The following is a 13668-nucleotide window of genomic DNA, read 5'->3' on the forward strand; positions in this document are numbered from 1 at the left end:
TGTTTAGCCGTAATAAAATAAACTTGTATTTTTTTAAATGGGAATCATAGATGGCTATGTCATTTTTAAAAAGCTTGTTTTTTTCTTATCTAAAAAATATATATTTGTAACAAATTATTATAATACATTTTTAGCAAAAAATTATCTTTGATTTTTGTTCGCAGTTGGCGAACTGAAAAAAATTGTTAATTACATTATTAAATTCCTCGTAAAAAAGTGCCTGTATAATGTCTTTATTTCAAATCCGTATCTTCTATAATAACGAAGATATAATTTTTTTTAGATTTCGCCAAAATGTCAACTTTTGTCTGTAAGACGAAAACAAAAGACGATAGCGGGATGCGGTTTTAACCAATATTATTTTCTCAAAAAATGAGCCCCAGAATGTATCACTCGTTTTTGGCTAAACCTCTTAGTTTCGGAAATTCCCTATTCGGACATCCAAAATGCAGCACCCTGTACAGTAGTCCACTTATTCTTTTTTAGATTTTAGTCCATTAATTAATTCATATTATTTTTTATCTCTTAACGATTTTGATGTTATAATTTGATAAATGTTTCTGTTAAAAACCTTTTTATGTGTTTATTATTTATATAAACTAATTAGGAAAACTTTTGAACTTGTTAAACAAAATTTCATTGTATACTTTTCCACGATGATGTAGGTAACTGTTTTGTTAGGGTTAGTCAACAATTTTTTTATCTTATAAATAAACATAAGTTATGTGTATAAAACATCGATTTTATTATGTTCCCTTCTTATTTTATAGACGACGAATTATAAATATTACTTTATTTTTTAAATGTTTCTATTTTATAATTTAAATAGCCGATTTAGAAAGTGGAAACATGTTGGTTTTTTTTTCACAAAATCTTCGATTGGCCGATTGCTTATACAGACATCAGGCCAAAATTGTTATACTCACACGGAAATGGGATGTCACTCGGATAATAATAATAAATAAACTCGGCATGAACGATACTCGCATCTTTTGGTAAGGTCATATGATCACGATCGCCTGAAAAAATAAATTAATTAGATACAATCAAAACTAACATACTCAAAAAAAAAAAAAATCAAACAACTGCTCTACACATAAAAAAATAAAAACACATCGATACCTGCCGGCGTATTCTTATCTTTCCTTTTATGCTGAGCTATTAATAGAAACCTCGTTTATTTCCAAAATCCACTCACAATCCGATCAACTTACCGGCAATAAACTCTTTTAACGCCTGCTTTCTCCCGGACGTCGTCACCTTATACAACGTAAAATCCTCGATTCTCATTATAACACAAGTCGTCATCATTTTATTCAATTGTAATTCAATCCTATGCTTCACTTCCTTCTGACTGGGACTTGGGGGTTTCCTGACGTCAACAGGAGACTCCGGAGCACTGGGAAATGAATAACCTCGAACTGGGGGTACGTTGTCAAACTCCACACGGCCCTAATTTTACCAAAATGAATTACAGTCACAAGAAAACTTCGACTTCTTACATCGCTTTCGTTTCTCATTTTTCTTGCGCGACTTAACGGCGTATGTTGCATTTTATTCCGATCAATCAGGTCGAAAAATTTCGTTTTGAAAGCTTGCAACGCCTGCTCTTGCCATATGGTGTGGGGGACTGCAGTATCGTTATATTTGGGCCAATGTTTGCGATTGCCTTTGGCTAAATGATAAGGGTAGAAATCAATCTGGAACCTCTTGACTGCGATTTGAAGAGCACCCCCATCTTTCAAATTGGGGTGTGCAGACCGGCCTGCACCCGGATCGTCACACAAATGCAAAACAATCTGATTTGATAAGAAGTGGTAAGAAGTTTCAATGACATCGTAATAAGTGAAAATGTTGGGTTTGGTGGAGCCTTTTGAACGGGCTTCTTGAGCCAATTGAGCGTGATATTCGGGGAATTCCTCGAGCTTTCGCGCGGCTTTGGCTTTGCGAGAGATTTGAGTCGCTTTTTGGACAAGTCCAGCTAGAGAGTCAAGGAAATGAAGCGCTGCTTTTAATTGAGAGTCAGTTAAGACCCAGAGTAAGTCATCAAGGATTATGACAAGGCGTGAACCCATTATAGAACAGTCTAAAAAAAATATGTGATTTTGGTAGAGGCCCCAAGGTTGTCAAACCTGAAAGTCGTTTCTTGATAACGATCCGACATCGCGCTTGATTGGTCAGAAGTCTCAAGGGCGTTAAATTTTTATCAATTGTAGATTTAGCCTCGATTCGTACCGTTTGCCACTCCAATTCTTTAAAAATCAATAACTGTCCCTTCTCCCCATCCTTAAGTCTTGTCATTCTTAAATCACTTTTTGCCCATTTGGGGCTCTTTGATTCCACTACAATTCTGGACAACTGAAGAGGGACACTAACTTAAAATTCATTTTAAGATAAACGGGGATTTACCTGAACACTTGCCGTGAAAGCGGGGCTGTTGAATAAAACATTGACCGTGTTTACCGTCACTGTAATCCCATCTATAACTTTATGAATGAAGCTATATTTGCCAGGAATTGCGTACGATGAAAGCCCCCCTTGGGCCGACATCGAGCGCAACTCCTCGCACGTTTCTACTGTTACATTAACTTCATCAAGGCTCTGAAACCAAATCGTGACTACAAGTTTTTGGGGCTGTTTTTGCCATTACTAAGTGGATTGGGACGCTTTTTAGTTTCGTCCAAGGAATGCGGAAAGTGACTTTATTGCACCAGGCTTTTGTAAGACGCAACCATGACGGCAATTCCAGTAAATCAGTCAAAACGATTTCGTTCAATTCCAAGTTTGACAGTTCGCCTTCACCTTTAAAGGTGCTTAAATTGATTTTATCAGCCGATAAATTTTTCGTAAACCTTGAATTTCACGGCGTCATTAATGTTTTTACTAATTTATTTGAGTTTTTACCGTGAAAGATGTTTCAACAGTTGGTTTTTTATGATAGACACCATTTTTTAAATAACTACGACTACAACTACGAGGATACGAATTTTAGGTAATTTTTACATGACTAGAAGGAATTCGACGGTGAATTAATTAATAAATTAATTTAATTAGAAATACACAACCGGACCGCACTTGGGAGAAGTCCTAGGATTTTTTGACATTCAAGTCATTTTATTGACGTGTTGGAAATCTGAAGGTAGAGGGTCCAAAATTACAGTTGACCACCCGCAATATTGGTTATATAATTTTTGTAAAATAATATTTATTACATAATTTAAATAAAAAATAAAACTTAGAGTCCTAAGTTACCTGATTTATTTAAAATGCAATTTTAAAGTATTTATTTTCATTAATTTCAAAATAAAAATGGATAAGTAGAGGAAATACACAATGCGCCGCGAGCTTAAAATCTCATAAACACATTCAACGTAACCTCACTTAAGTTGCTTGAGTTAACACTCAAAATCAAATATAATTCCATTTGGATGTGACTTTTTTGATGTTATGATGTTTAGAAGGCTTTATTTGACTCAATTTATTGCAAAAAGATTTATTCAGAGGCGTCCTGAGGTTATGAAAGAGCGACAAACACCACAAAATCTCCTTTGGAAAACTATCGAAAATACGAAAATAAGTTTGCCTCAAGACTGGAAAAACGTAAGAAATGAAATTCTGAACTCTTTTCGATCTATTACTCCAGCAAATATTGACGCAATTACTGTAAATGTGTGTACAACAAACAAAAAATATGATTTAGCCTTGAGTTACTTGGAGTTTCTTAAAACTGAAAATATTCAATTAAATTTAGCAACCTTAGGGAATTATTTTAAATTGTTGCATGCGAAAGGACTCGAGGAACAATTTTCACCTAAGGATGAAGAAAAAATTTTGTTATTGTAAGTGTGAGTGAAGGAAAAATATGTTTATTAATATTTATGTTTTTGTAAGATATGAAAAAGTAAGGAAAGAGTATCCTATTTTAGACCAAAGTACTTTAAATAGTATTATCCAAGCTTTGTCTTTAACTAGTCAATGGAAGCAGTGTTTAGGTCTTTTGGATGAAATAAAAATAACTTCAAGTCCTACAGCTTATTCTTATTGTGTCATAATCGGGGCGGCATTTTTACATAAGGAAGACGATTTGGCTTGGAAATTACTTAACGAGGTGATAGGTCAGTATTTGTTTCTTATGTTTTCAAAAAAACATGTTATTAATTCAAGACAACGATAAAACTGTTTATTCAATTGTGTATTCATCATACTTTAAAAGAATCGGAAAAAAATCAGATAAGGGTTCGCAAATCGAAAAAATGTTCACTTTTATGCAAGACAAATGTTTAAAAATCGAGTCAAACCAAATTGAGGAATTTGTTGAGTCCCTAAAGTCTCTCAAGACAATTGTACGCTCATCTGTAGTGACTCAAAGGTAACTCAAATATAATCTTCAACCAAATTTGATTGATTTTTAAGAGGTGTGTGTAAATTTTGTAATTCGAAACTCTTACAATTCGACCTAACGCAATCCGAATTCGACGAAATCAAGCAAAAAATTATTGATAACGTAATCATCGGTAAAGACGTCTATGCTCGAACTACTGCTGAAGAATTATCAAAATTCAAAAGCTTTGTTTCAAATATGCCGAGCTTTGACGTCGTAATCGACGGCTTGAACGTGGCATATTCTGCAGGGTTGAAACAACCCCCACAAGTCACCTCCGGATTGGTATGTCTTCCCAATTCATTAACTTGTTATTTAAAAATTGTTTAGGTCCAATCAGTAGTTGCACATTTTGTTAGCCAAGGCAAAAAAGTGCTCCTTTTAGGGCGCAACCACATGAACAAGTGGCCTCGTAACAATTGGGGTTACATCAAGGAAAACGCTACGATTTTTCTGACGGAAGATCTGTCACAAGACGATCCGTATCTGCTCTACTGTGCCCTCAGTTCGGGCAAAGACACGGTAATAGTGACCAAGGATTTGATGAGAGGTCACAAATTTCTTCTCAAGGACGTCCGCTTGAAAATTTTGTTCGACCGATGGCTGAGTCAAAGACAATACCAACTAGTTTTTGCTAAGGAGGGTGGGAATTGTATTTTTAAGGTACGTGGAACGAAATCACGAGTGGAAAAATACGATTTTGTGTTACAGAAACCTCCAAATTACACGCATTTAGCGCAGAGGAATGGACATTTCTGGCACATTCCCTGCAAATCTGAGAGTAGGTTTATCACAAATAAAACGTATTGGTTGTGTGTGCAAAAATAAATGACCGATTCCTGTAAATAATAATTTTATTAATTAATATTATTAAACTAAGAATCTTTACACCCAGTGCAAGCTATATTTGCAAAAAATAAAAAAAATAAATAGTGAAAACAACCAACTTTAATTTGTTTCAGTCGAATTGACTAGAATTTCGTAACAAGGTTTACAAACTGCAACATTATTCTGTTCCAAATGCCCCGGAAGTATCGTTTTTTTCGTTATACATCTCGTACAAAAAATATTACCGCACCGTCGACAGTGCGTTTTTTTACTCATTTGATCGAAATAAGACGAGCAAATACACTCGTGAGTGTTACGTAATGATTTCCAATCGAGAGCCACTGATTCCAAGTCTTTTGACAAGTTTTCTGCAGTGATAGAGGGCGCTTCTTCTTTACTCTCTGCTTCCTTCAGAGGATGGTCGTGGTCTGCAGCCTCCAACTCGCGTGTTTTTTCATAATAGTAGCGATTGTCAGTTGGGGTTTCCCGACTTCGACTGTCATTTACTCTATTAAACTTATTCTCCACAGCTTTAGCAATGAAACTCTTCATTGACGAAATTCGTTTCGTCAGATACTTGATATGATCGTCCAAAGAATGTGTGTGATTCACTGTAGCCAATAATAAATCAGTTTGGGGCTCACGTGGATGCACCCCGGACTCGAACCGGCAATACATCCCTCTCCAAAACCTAAAACCTATGATTAAATCTGAGTAAATCAATAAATTTGCTTACGTTATGTTCTGGGGGATTAAAACCGGCACTAGAACTCCGGGAAATTCCCCGGCTTCGTATAACGGATTATCGAATTCGTTCACACAACTTGCCATGAACCCCCATAATGAGTACGTTCTTTCGGATAATCGCAACTCGTTCTTCTCCTTCTCGCTGTTTCCGATAAAAGTCCCATATTGGCAAGAGTGGACATGATCGTGCAAAGTCAGCAAAAATTTCTCATTGAATTCGAACGCTGAAGGAAACTGTTGCATCAACTGCCACGTGCAGTCCAACAATTGGGTGAAAACCGGGGAAATTTCTTTACTGTCACCTTGGATGTGGCCGCAACGCTCTGAGAATTTATGTCCAAAGGCCAACCAATCTTTCTCGATTAAAACCTTTGAATTTCTTTTCAGTAAGAGATAAATAAAATTTAAAAAATTACTTGAAATCCGGTTATTGTACGGTAATAAGGCTCTAATAGCAAAGATGCTAAAAAACACACTTGTGCTGTACGATCCCAGCCGTCTGAACAGTGCACTACGACGTTTATGCCGTCTTCGACAGCTTGTGCGATGAACCAAGAAGTGTCCAAAATCGATTTTATGTGACGCAACCAACCGCTTGATTCTAAACCGCTCAAAAAGCTGTTCATTGTTGGGTTTTTCTGCTCACAAGCTGAAAATATATTTTTAATTAACACTAAATTTTCTCATAAATTATGTATGGATTTGACTCTCTCATACTTCAGTGCAATCACAACACCTACTTTCAACCACTTTGGTTAAACTGTTCCTCATGACGTGAATGTTTTCAACTCCCAAAAACTGAAATTTGATATTTTCGTAAAACGCTTCGTTTTCGTATCCTTTCCCAGCAGCTCTATTGGCCATGGCGTTAATCTGCAATTATTTGTCTTTTCTTGTCTTTTTTCTCTGGTTTTTTACCTTTGGTCGTGTATCAACAACGTACATAAAATTTGAATTGGGGTTAGTCCTCAAGACATGATTCAGCATTTTCTCATCTTCCAAACACCTAGCACTGAAACCTGACAAAGGTTGACTACACCTACTAATACTAGCTTTGTTGTGATGTAAATAAGAGAGAACTGGTAAACGTCCTTTTGAGCGAAATTTGGAACTACCCATCAGAGTTGTAATGTTGGCAGAGACGGGAACAATGAGATATTTGGGATAAGTTTCACATAACTAGAAATACGGAAATGAGGCATTTACGCAAGTTATGTAACAAATTACAAAAACCTCATAATCAGTGTTAAGTTTGGTCACACACCACTGGTCATTTGGAACCCCCATTCGTTCATATTCTTTCTGAAGGTTGAAAAAATCCCAGCCTGTAGCTTTAGGGATGTCTTCTGTAGGCGACGTGTAAGTAAAGCAATACAAATCCTCAATATTGCTCGGTTGGGATAGTTGCTGAAGGCTGATATAAATATCATGACAATCCCTCTCTTTAGGTATCACAAAAGTAACAGACAGGAATGTTTTAGTACGGATTAAAAGCGGCGATCCTGTTGTAGTCAGCGTCAACTTTTCAACGTTGGCAATATGCATGTGCAAGATCTAAAGTTAAACCTTGAAAGTGGGCTAAATTGGGTTAGGGCCGCTCTTACCCATGTCTCCTTTTTTGCGTCAGGATCGACGAAAATCAAATGGGTCGCCGTGAGGTAGAGGGTGCCCAACGATGGGGTTTTGCAGAATCTATCCAACATTCGCACATTTTCGACCTGAAAAAACACAAGTTGGATTTTGTGTGAATGATTTGAAGTCTCTTACTTTAGGTGTTTTAATTAATTCCATAACTCGCTTATCACTGTTGTTTTTGTGTCTTGTGGACTGTTTGTTGACACGTTTTATCAGATTTAATTCGGTCTTTGAACACAGACACCATCAACTGTCATGTGTCAACATTTGACGTTTGTTGACAGTGACAGGAAAATGTTTCAGGCAGCGTGCCAAACAAAAGTGTATTGTTGGTGATCTGTATTACATATTTAAAATTTTTATTTAAATAAATTTATTTAATGCAATTTAAAAGATACAAGCAAACAATTGTATTGTAATAAAACTTTATTTTTTTTTGTCTAATGTTTAGTATATTTTCTTTTAAGCACCATCAGCAACCTAATCAAACAATAATTTAAATTTTAAAAATTATGGACAATCAAATTAAAAAAAAAGTGGTCGTCGATGTGATATTTTAGTATAAAATGAATTGTTTTTGTGTAAATGAGCTTACTTTGAATTGCAAAAATAAATTGTCATGAAGTTTGGTAATTTATCAAATTAATGTTGTTGTCAAAACGTAAATTATTTATTATTTATTAATTTTTTGTATGACACTGACGACCATTTTTTTTTAATTTGACTGTAGCTCATTTAGGTCACGCCGATGACAGGTACTGTTTTTTATTATCTAAATAAATGTACGTTTTTAGTTCTTATAATGTATTTCATTACAATGTTTTTTAATTTCTATTATGCTACTTGTATAGCGCAAATATTTTTTTATTTTTTATGTTTTTAGTTTTATCGTCATAAGAATACTTAATTATTTTTTTTTATCCACAAGCACTCTTTAGAGAGACTATTCCACACTTTAGATCAAGTATCAAGTACCAGTTTATCCACTAGTGGAATAAAGTAACTTTATTCCACTGTTATAGTAACCAGCGCACCCGTAACAACTTACTACATTTAACCGAAAGCACATTTGGCGTGACGTTTAAATGTCAGTTTAATTTTTAATTAAGTTTGGAATAATTTGGGCCTGTGATTATGGATAAAACGTTATATTGCAGTCGTGTGTTAGTCGCGTTTTATCCACTTAAGAAAATTAACCGCTCGAACTGACGTTCTCGCGATTAAACATTCTTGCGTGGATAAAACGCTACCTAACACACTCTTACAATAAATAACTATTATATTTGAATATAGGCCACTCTCTTAGGGAGGAATGCAGAAGAGGAAGAACAAGTTTATTTATGTTATCGTGATTTTATTTAGTTTTTAAAAAAGTGTTTTTGTTTTATGGTGCTTCAACTTTAATTTCTCTGTAACAATAATTTAATGTTTATGAACTCACTAGATAAAAACTTTGAGAATCGAAAACTATTTTTTTTTAGTTAATGGAATTTCGTACTCAAATATGTGCGTGTACCTTTATTTAAAAATTATTTCTTCAGTAAGTATCAGTCTTTCAGTTTTTTTGTCAGTTGGCTGTTTTTCTAATTCGTTATTTTTTTTCGACTTGTTATCCACTACTTACTTACTTACAGATAATTGGATAAAAATCTGGTCAATAAGTTTTGGAAGTTTGTACCAGTTAACATAAATATGAGGATTTTTTGAAGAAATAATAATTATGTACTTAATAATTAAAAATTCTTTATTTTTGCTATTCTTTAATAAAATGAAAATAAGTACCTATAGGTAGTTGAAAAAATTAACTGTTTATTATGATGTTTTAAGTTTAGTTTATTTTATTTTGTTCTTGCGACAGATACCTAAATTGTACCTATTATGAACTAATGCAAAAATTAACAGTTTTATTATTTTGAAACTAAAAATTAATGTAGATCAATTTTTTTCTTTTTTGAATTATGTGTATAATGTAACAAATTGTTCGCTTGTTAAAAAAAAGTATTCACATAATAAAAATTTGAATATTTCACTAAATATAATCACACTTTTTAAAAACTTTTAAACCTAAAACAGTTTATGATTTTTTTCTGCCATTGCAATTAAATTTTTGTTGAAAAAGAACAATATTTTTACTACTAGAAGAACTAATTTCATAATTCAATTTTTATAATAAGACTTTCCTTTTATTTCAATTTTGCAGCGTTAGTAGTAGCCAGAAAATTTGGAAAAAAATCTGTAACATTTTCCAGTTCTAATTTCATGTTTAGGGGAACTAAAACAACTTGAAGAATAAGAAAACTGAAGATTGAAGATTAACTTTTGATCACGTCATATCCAATCCAAGCTCAGAAAACAGTTATGTGTACTTTGTTATGTGTACAATGGACCAATTTTTGCTCTAATTTTTCTTGGACTGTGGTAAAATTATTTCCTTTATTCATTTAATAAAAAACTGACTTTAATCGTCACAAAGACAAAAAAAATAACCACTTAAACACACGTTTTGTTACGAAATTCTGATTTTAATCAATTGAGGTTAAGTCACTTTTTTTGTTTATGGACTGAATTTACAGGTGTTTGTTATTATTTCTTCTAAAATTTGGATCACATATAGAGCCAAGATTTGCGTTTAAAGTTATAGACAAGATTCTAGAAGAGAAGACGCGTATTTTTGTTGTTTCAACCCGTTTAGTTACAAAGCGAAATAATTGCATTTTTTCTCAAAATTTCATGTAATTGTTTGAAAATAACCTTGGAACTGTCTTTTGCTTATGCATCCAAGTATGTTTACTACTTTTCTATCACAGACAAGTCGAAAATTTTGCCCCAACATTGTCGGTTCATTAAACTCTCTAATAAAAAGTCAAGCCAAACCATTCGTGGTTTCGTGCATTTAACAAATTTCATTTCGTGTGTGCAGAATCGCAGTTTGTAACAATGACCGACAACCATGAAGTTCCCAACCCTAAAGATTTCCTCGCCCAAATGGGCCCCATCGAGACCCTTCTGGGTTCATTATCCTACAACGACATCGACAATGTCGACGGTAAAACCCAACAATTACGCACCAGCGCTCGCGTTTTCAAAAAAATGAAATTTGACCTATCATCCGTTGAGAAAAAAGTAGAAAAGAAAGAAGAAGTGAAACCGGAAGAAAAGCAAGAAGTTAAAAAGCCAGCCAATCCGTTCTGGACGAGCGAAGAGAAAACCATGTTTTTTGAAGGGTTGAATGAATACGGCAAGGACTTTGAAAGCATACACGGGTATATTAGTACCAGGATGAAGAAAAAAGGGCTTCCTGAGGACCTCATCAAGAATAAGCTTCAAGTCAGGCATTTTTATTATAAAACGTTTCACATGCTGTTGGGGCCGTTGAAATTTAACGATAGTAAGATAGAAACATTTGATTCGTTTTTGCTCAATTATGACTTGTAGAAATCCCAAAAAACGTGCAAGAGTTGTACACTTTGATTAATTATGGCGAAATGAGAAGAAAACTCGGGAGTGTCTCGAAAAAAAATTGTTCGAAATTGAACGATTTAATTGCAAACGGTTCTGTTCCTTTGAGACTTAAGGGTAAGACTGTCAGGGTTAAAACTCCAATGTGTAGGGCGTTGAGACGTTTGAACCAATTAGATGGTAAGTCATTTTGAGGTTTATTGCCACTCTGGAGTAACAAATTTTAGAAAAATATGATGATCTTAAATTACCAACAAGAGTTTTGGTCGAGCTCAGACCAAAAAACATGGTTTCGTTTCTCAAAGTCCAAAGTATTGCCCAAAATCCGCGAATCAAGGTCGCACTCTCACTCCAAAAGCGTTTGAGCTCACTTATCACTTGTATAAATACTCGTTGGAAAAGCTCCGAGGCTATTGTTGTATCCTTTAAGCTGAAAATTTTACAAAACAGTAAACTTGTATGTTTACTTCCTTAATTAAGTTTTCAGTACGACAAAGCTGTGATTTCGACAAACCCGGTTACAAAAAATTGCGTTCCTGATTCGAAAACAATTGATGATAGTACGTTATTGTTGAATCCACTCTTAAGACTGTCTCCTCCACCGGAGGCTCATGTCGAGTTGCCTTCAATAGATATCAGTGAATATTTCACGGGTCAGAGCATATCACTTAATGCATTTGAATTGAGGAAAGGAGTTAAAAAAGAGGAGCCCGAAGTGCCCCCCAAGACTGAAAAATTGCCGAACAAACCTGAAGACGAAGAAATCCCTAAATCGGTCACTACCGTCGTAGATGAGGCAGTCAATACAATCCTTTCGCTACAAGTTCAGAATAAAACTGACACAAAAAGTGCTACCAGTACAAATCCTAAAGATATTCCAAATGAGGAGATAATGTCGAGGATCGAGCAGATCAAGCAAGGTTGGACTTTGGAGAATTGTGCCAGTTTGACCATTGGCGAAATCTACTTAATGGTAATGATTATTAAACTTAGCATAATTGTTATTGTTTGCTTTTAGTACGGGTGTGACTCAAAAATGGTCCTCGAGTACAGTTGGGACTCTCTTATAAAGTCACCAACAGATGATGAAAATAAACAAGCAAACGACTTGAGAAATTCGCTCAAAAAACTAATGTCCTTAGCACAACTGCAAAGCGAAAAACCTGTGATGAAATGCACCTGCGGTCACGTTTGTGGCAAACCCAACACGCAACAATTTAAAAAACCGGTGACCAACAAAGTTGTGAAAAAAAATCACGTGAGCCATGAGGTGACCCATCGTTGGTCAGTTGTGTGACTTGTTGATAACACAGTTTTCTTTAGACAAATCATATTCAAGAGAAAGTAGAGGTACCTGAATTACCAAAACCGACACCTGAACCGAAAAAAGTGCAGGCAGAGGAACCGTTCCACGATACGAGCTGCTCAGTTGTTCATTTGTTCAGCCAACGTGATGTAAGTTTGTCATTTCAGGCGTAGATGGCGCTCATATCGAGTTTTAGAAGTTCCGAGTGAAGGGTCGAACCCGCTTCAAAAATTTGGTTGTCGAACGTAAATTAGTTCCTAATAAATCTGAGAATAAGCATGAAATTGTGTCTATGGATATAGTATCTCAGGAGAGCAAACCTGACGATATGCCACTTGTTAATTCTAGTGGGCTTCCGTCGATTTTGTTGGGTGATAATGCCACGTGTAGCAGCGGGAAGAATTTCAGCGGTAATTGGTCGGTAGGTGTTCTCGGAAAGGTTACTCATGTTTTTTGCAGGTCTCTTGAGTGATAATCAATCAAATTCGGGCATGTCGACCGGATTGTCAAAAATTTTGAAGGAGAATGAGAATCAATGGATAAATGCGGACGTTGCCGATTATTCGCTTAGCAGTCTTTTGGGTCACTTGGACTGTCCGTCTAAAACGAACCAATCTATGCTCAGTCTTTCACACAACGACACGCAATTGTCCCAAGATGTAAATAATAATAATGCCCATGTAACATAAGTTGTAAACGATGTTTTTTACAGGTCGATGCTCAACTTCGGAATTTACTGATTGAAACGAGTGTCGACTACACAGCCAAATTTGCAGATCTAGCAGCCCAAGTTGTGGAAAATAAAAAGTAAAACAGATCAATTGGCACAAACTTAATATTTGTACTTTTATTATTATTAATTTATGTATAGCGAAAAAAATTTTATTGTGAAAAATTTATATTTCCTAAGGTTGTAAATTTGCAATAATTTTAACATTTATGAGATTGTATGTATAATACTGACATAATAAAAACTCTTTAACTAAATTTTGGTTTCAGTACCCCATTCCTACCATCTCTGATAAATACACCAAAAACAATTTTTTTATTCTCTCAAGTAGGTACAACATTGCCTTTCATTATGACTTACATGATAATTTAAAATATGATGTATAAATTAAATATTAATTAAATAACAAAATGAAAAAGTAAGTACATTTATGAACTAAAAAAATCGTGGTGGTGGGGCCAAAACTAATTTCGAAAATAGTAAATTATTCTTTACATAACATTTCCAAATACAAAGTGATCCAGAAAGACTGTGTATGTTGGTAACAGATTTGAAAGTATTTTTGTTAATAATTTGCAACAC

At 34.7% G+C, this 13668-nt stretch overlaps 4 protein-coding genes across 8 annotated transcripts in view; 2 read left to right on the plus strand and 2 right to left on the minus strand.

The window, feature by feature from the left end:
• The window catches only part of LOC123005056 (UHRF1-binding protein 1), a 13193-nt gene extending 10080 nt beyond the window's left edge, over positions 1-3113 (minus strand). Inside the window, exons 1-8 of one of the 2 annotated variants that reach the window (XM_044398657.1) lie at positions 2905-3113; positions 2651-2852; positions 2410-2601; positions 2133-2358; positions 1503-2086; positions 1215-1452; positions 1123-1158; positions 927-1019 (exon numbers count right to left, since the gene is read on the minus strand). In XM_044398657.1, coding sequence (XP_044254592.1) covers positions 927-1019; positions 1123-1158; positions 1215-1452; positions 1503-2086; positions 2133-2358; positions 2410-2601; positions 2651-2852; positions 2905-2948 — 1615 coding nt within the window. In that variant the 5' untranslated portion in view covers positions 2949-3113. The remainder of the gene's footprint in view (positions 1-926; positions 1020-1122; positions 1159-1214; positions 1453-1502; positions 2087-2132; positions 2359-2409; positions 2602-2650; positions 2853-2904) is intronic. The other variant, XM_044398658.1, reaches the window with a different exon arrangement.
• A 252-nt stretch (positions 3114-3365) lies between these two features.
• Positions 3366-5318, plus strand: LOC123005059 (mitochondrial ribonuclease P catalytic subunit). 2 transcript variants are annotated; one of them, XM_044398661.1, is made up of 6 exons: positions 3366-3839; positions 3892-4115; positions 4165-4369; positions 4414-4666; positions 4712-5044; positions 5093-5318. In XM_044398661.1, the coding sequence occupies exons 1-6, from the start codon at positions 3448-3450 to the stop codon at positions 5207-5209; spliced, it is 1524 nt and encodes a 507-aa protein (XP_044254596.1). In that variant the 5' UTR covers positions 3366-3447; the 3' UTR covers positions 5210-5318. The 2 variants fall into 2 exon arrangements, with proteins under 2 accessions (XP_044254596.1, XP_044254597.1); XM_044398662.1 differs by lacking the exon at positions 3366-3839 and having other exon boundaries at positions 3997-4108.
• Positions 5218-7862, minus strand: LOC123005058 (myotubularin-related protein 6). The gene is made up of 8 exons (XM_044398660.1): positions 7724-7862; positions 7561-7674; positions 7190-7510; positions 6875-7135; positions 6697-6829; positions 6373-6605; positions 5946-6325; positions 5218-5900 (listed from the first exon to the last, which is right to left on the minus strand). The coding sequence occupies exons 1-8, from the start codon at positions 7745-7747 to the stop codon at positions 5330-5332; spliced, it is 2037 nt and encodes a 678-aa protein (XP_044254595.1). The 5' UTR covers positions 7748-7862; the 3' UTR covers positions 5218-5329.
• Positions 7863-9883: 2021 nt separating this feature from the next.
• On the plus strand, positions 9884-13337 carry LOC123004978 (protein cramped). 3 transcript variants are annotated; one of them, XM_044398549.1, is made up of 10 exons: positions 9884-10009; positions 10512-10979; positions 11027-11230; positions 11278-11468; positions 11538-12023; positions 12069-12320; positions 12374-12505; positions 12553-12766; positions 12816-13015; positions 13069-13337. In XM_044398549.1, exons 2-10 carry the CDS (start codon positions 10529-10531, stop codon positions 13165-13167), a joined length of 2229 nt encoding a protein of 742 aa, XP_044254484.1. In that variant the 5' UTR covers positions 9884-10009; positions 10512-10528; the 3' UTR covers positions 13168-13337. The 3 variants fall into 3 exon arrangements, with proteins under 3 accessions (XP_044254484.1, XP_044254486.1, XP_044254485.1); XM_044398551.1 differs by having other exon boundaries at positions 12069-12308; XM_044398550.1 differs by lacking the exon at positions 9884-10009 and having other exon boundaries at positions 10041-10979.
• Positions 13338-13668: the final 331 nt, after the last annotated feature.

Source organism: Tribolium madens, unplaced genomic scaffold, assembly GCF_015345945.1.
Source record: "Tribolium madens isolate multiple individuals breed KSU strain unplaced genomic scaffold, Tmad_KSU_1.1 Scaffold_20;HRSCAF=117;Tcas5.2_LG4, whole genome shotgun sequence".
NCBI classification, from domain to species: Eukaryota; Metazoa; Arthropoda; class Insecta; order Coleoptera; family Tenebrionidae; genus Tribolium; species Tribolium madens.

Coding starts and splice junctions, on each gene's coding strand:
- LOC123005059 (XM_044398661.1), top strand. CDS start 3,448: ATGATGTTTAGAAGGCTTTATTTGACTCAATTTATTGCAAAAAGATTT. Junction 3,840..3,891: donor GAAGAAAAAATTTTGTTATT/GTAAGTGTGAGT, acceptor TGTTTTTGTAAG/ATATGAAAAAGTAAGGAAAG. Junction 5,045..5,092: donor GTGGGAATTGTATTTTTAAG/GTACGTGGAACG, acceptor TTTGTGTTACAG/AAACCTCCAAATTACACGCA.
- LOC123005058 (XM_044398660.1), bottom strand. CDS start 7,747: ATGGAATTAATTAAAACACCTAAA. Junction 7,675..7,723: donor AATTAATTAAAACACCTAAA/GTAAGAGACTTC, acceptor GTGTTTTTTCAG/GTCGAAAATGTGCGAATGTT. Junction 5,901..5,945: donor TTAATCCCCCAGAACATAAC/GTAAGCAAATTT, acceptor CATAGGTTTTAG/GTTTTGGAGAGGGATGTATT.
- LOC123004978 (XM_044398549.1), top strand. CDS start 10,529: ATGACCGACAACCATGAAGTTCCCAACCCTAAAGATTTCCTCGCCCAA. Junction 11,231..11,277: donor ACGTTTGAACCAATTAGATG/GTAAGTCATTTT, acceptor AACAAATTTTAG/AAAAATATGATGATCTTAAA. Junction 11,469..11,537: donor AAAGCTCCGAGGCTATTGTT/GTATCCTTTAAG, acceptor TTAAGTTTTCAG/TACGACAAAGCTGTGATTTC.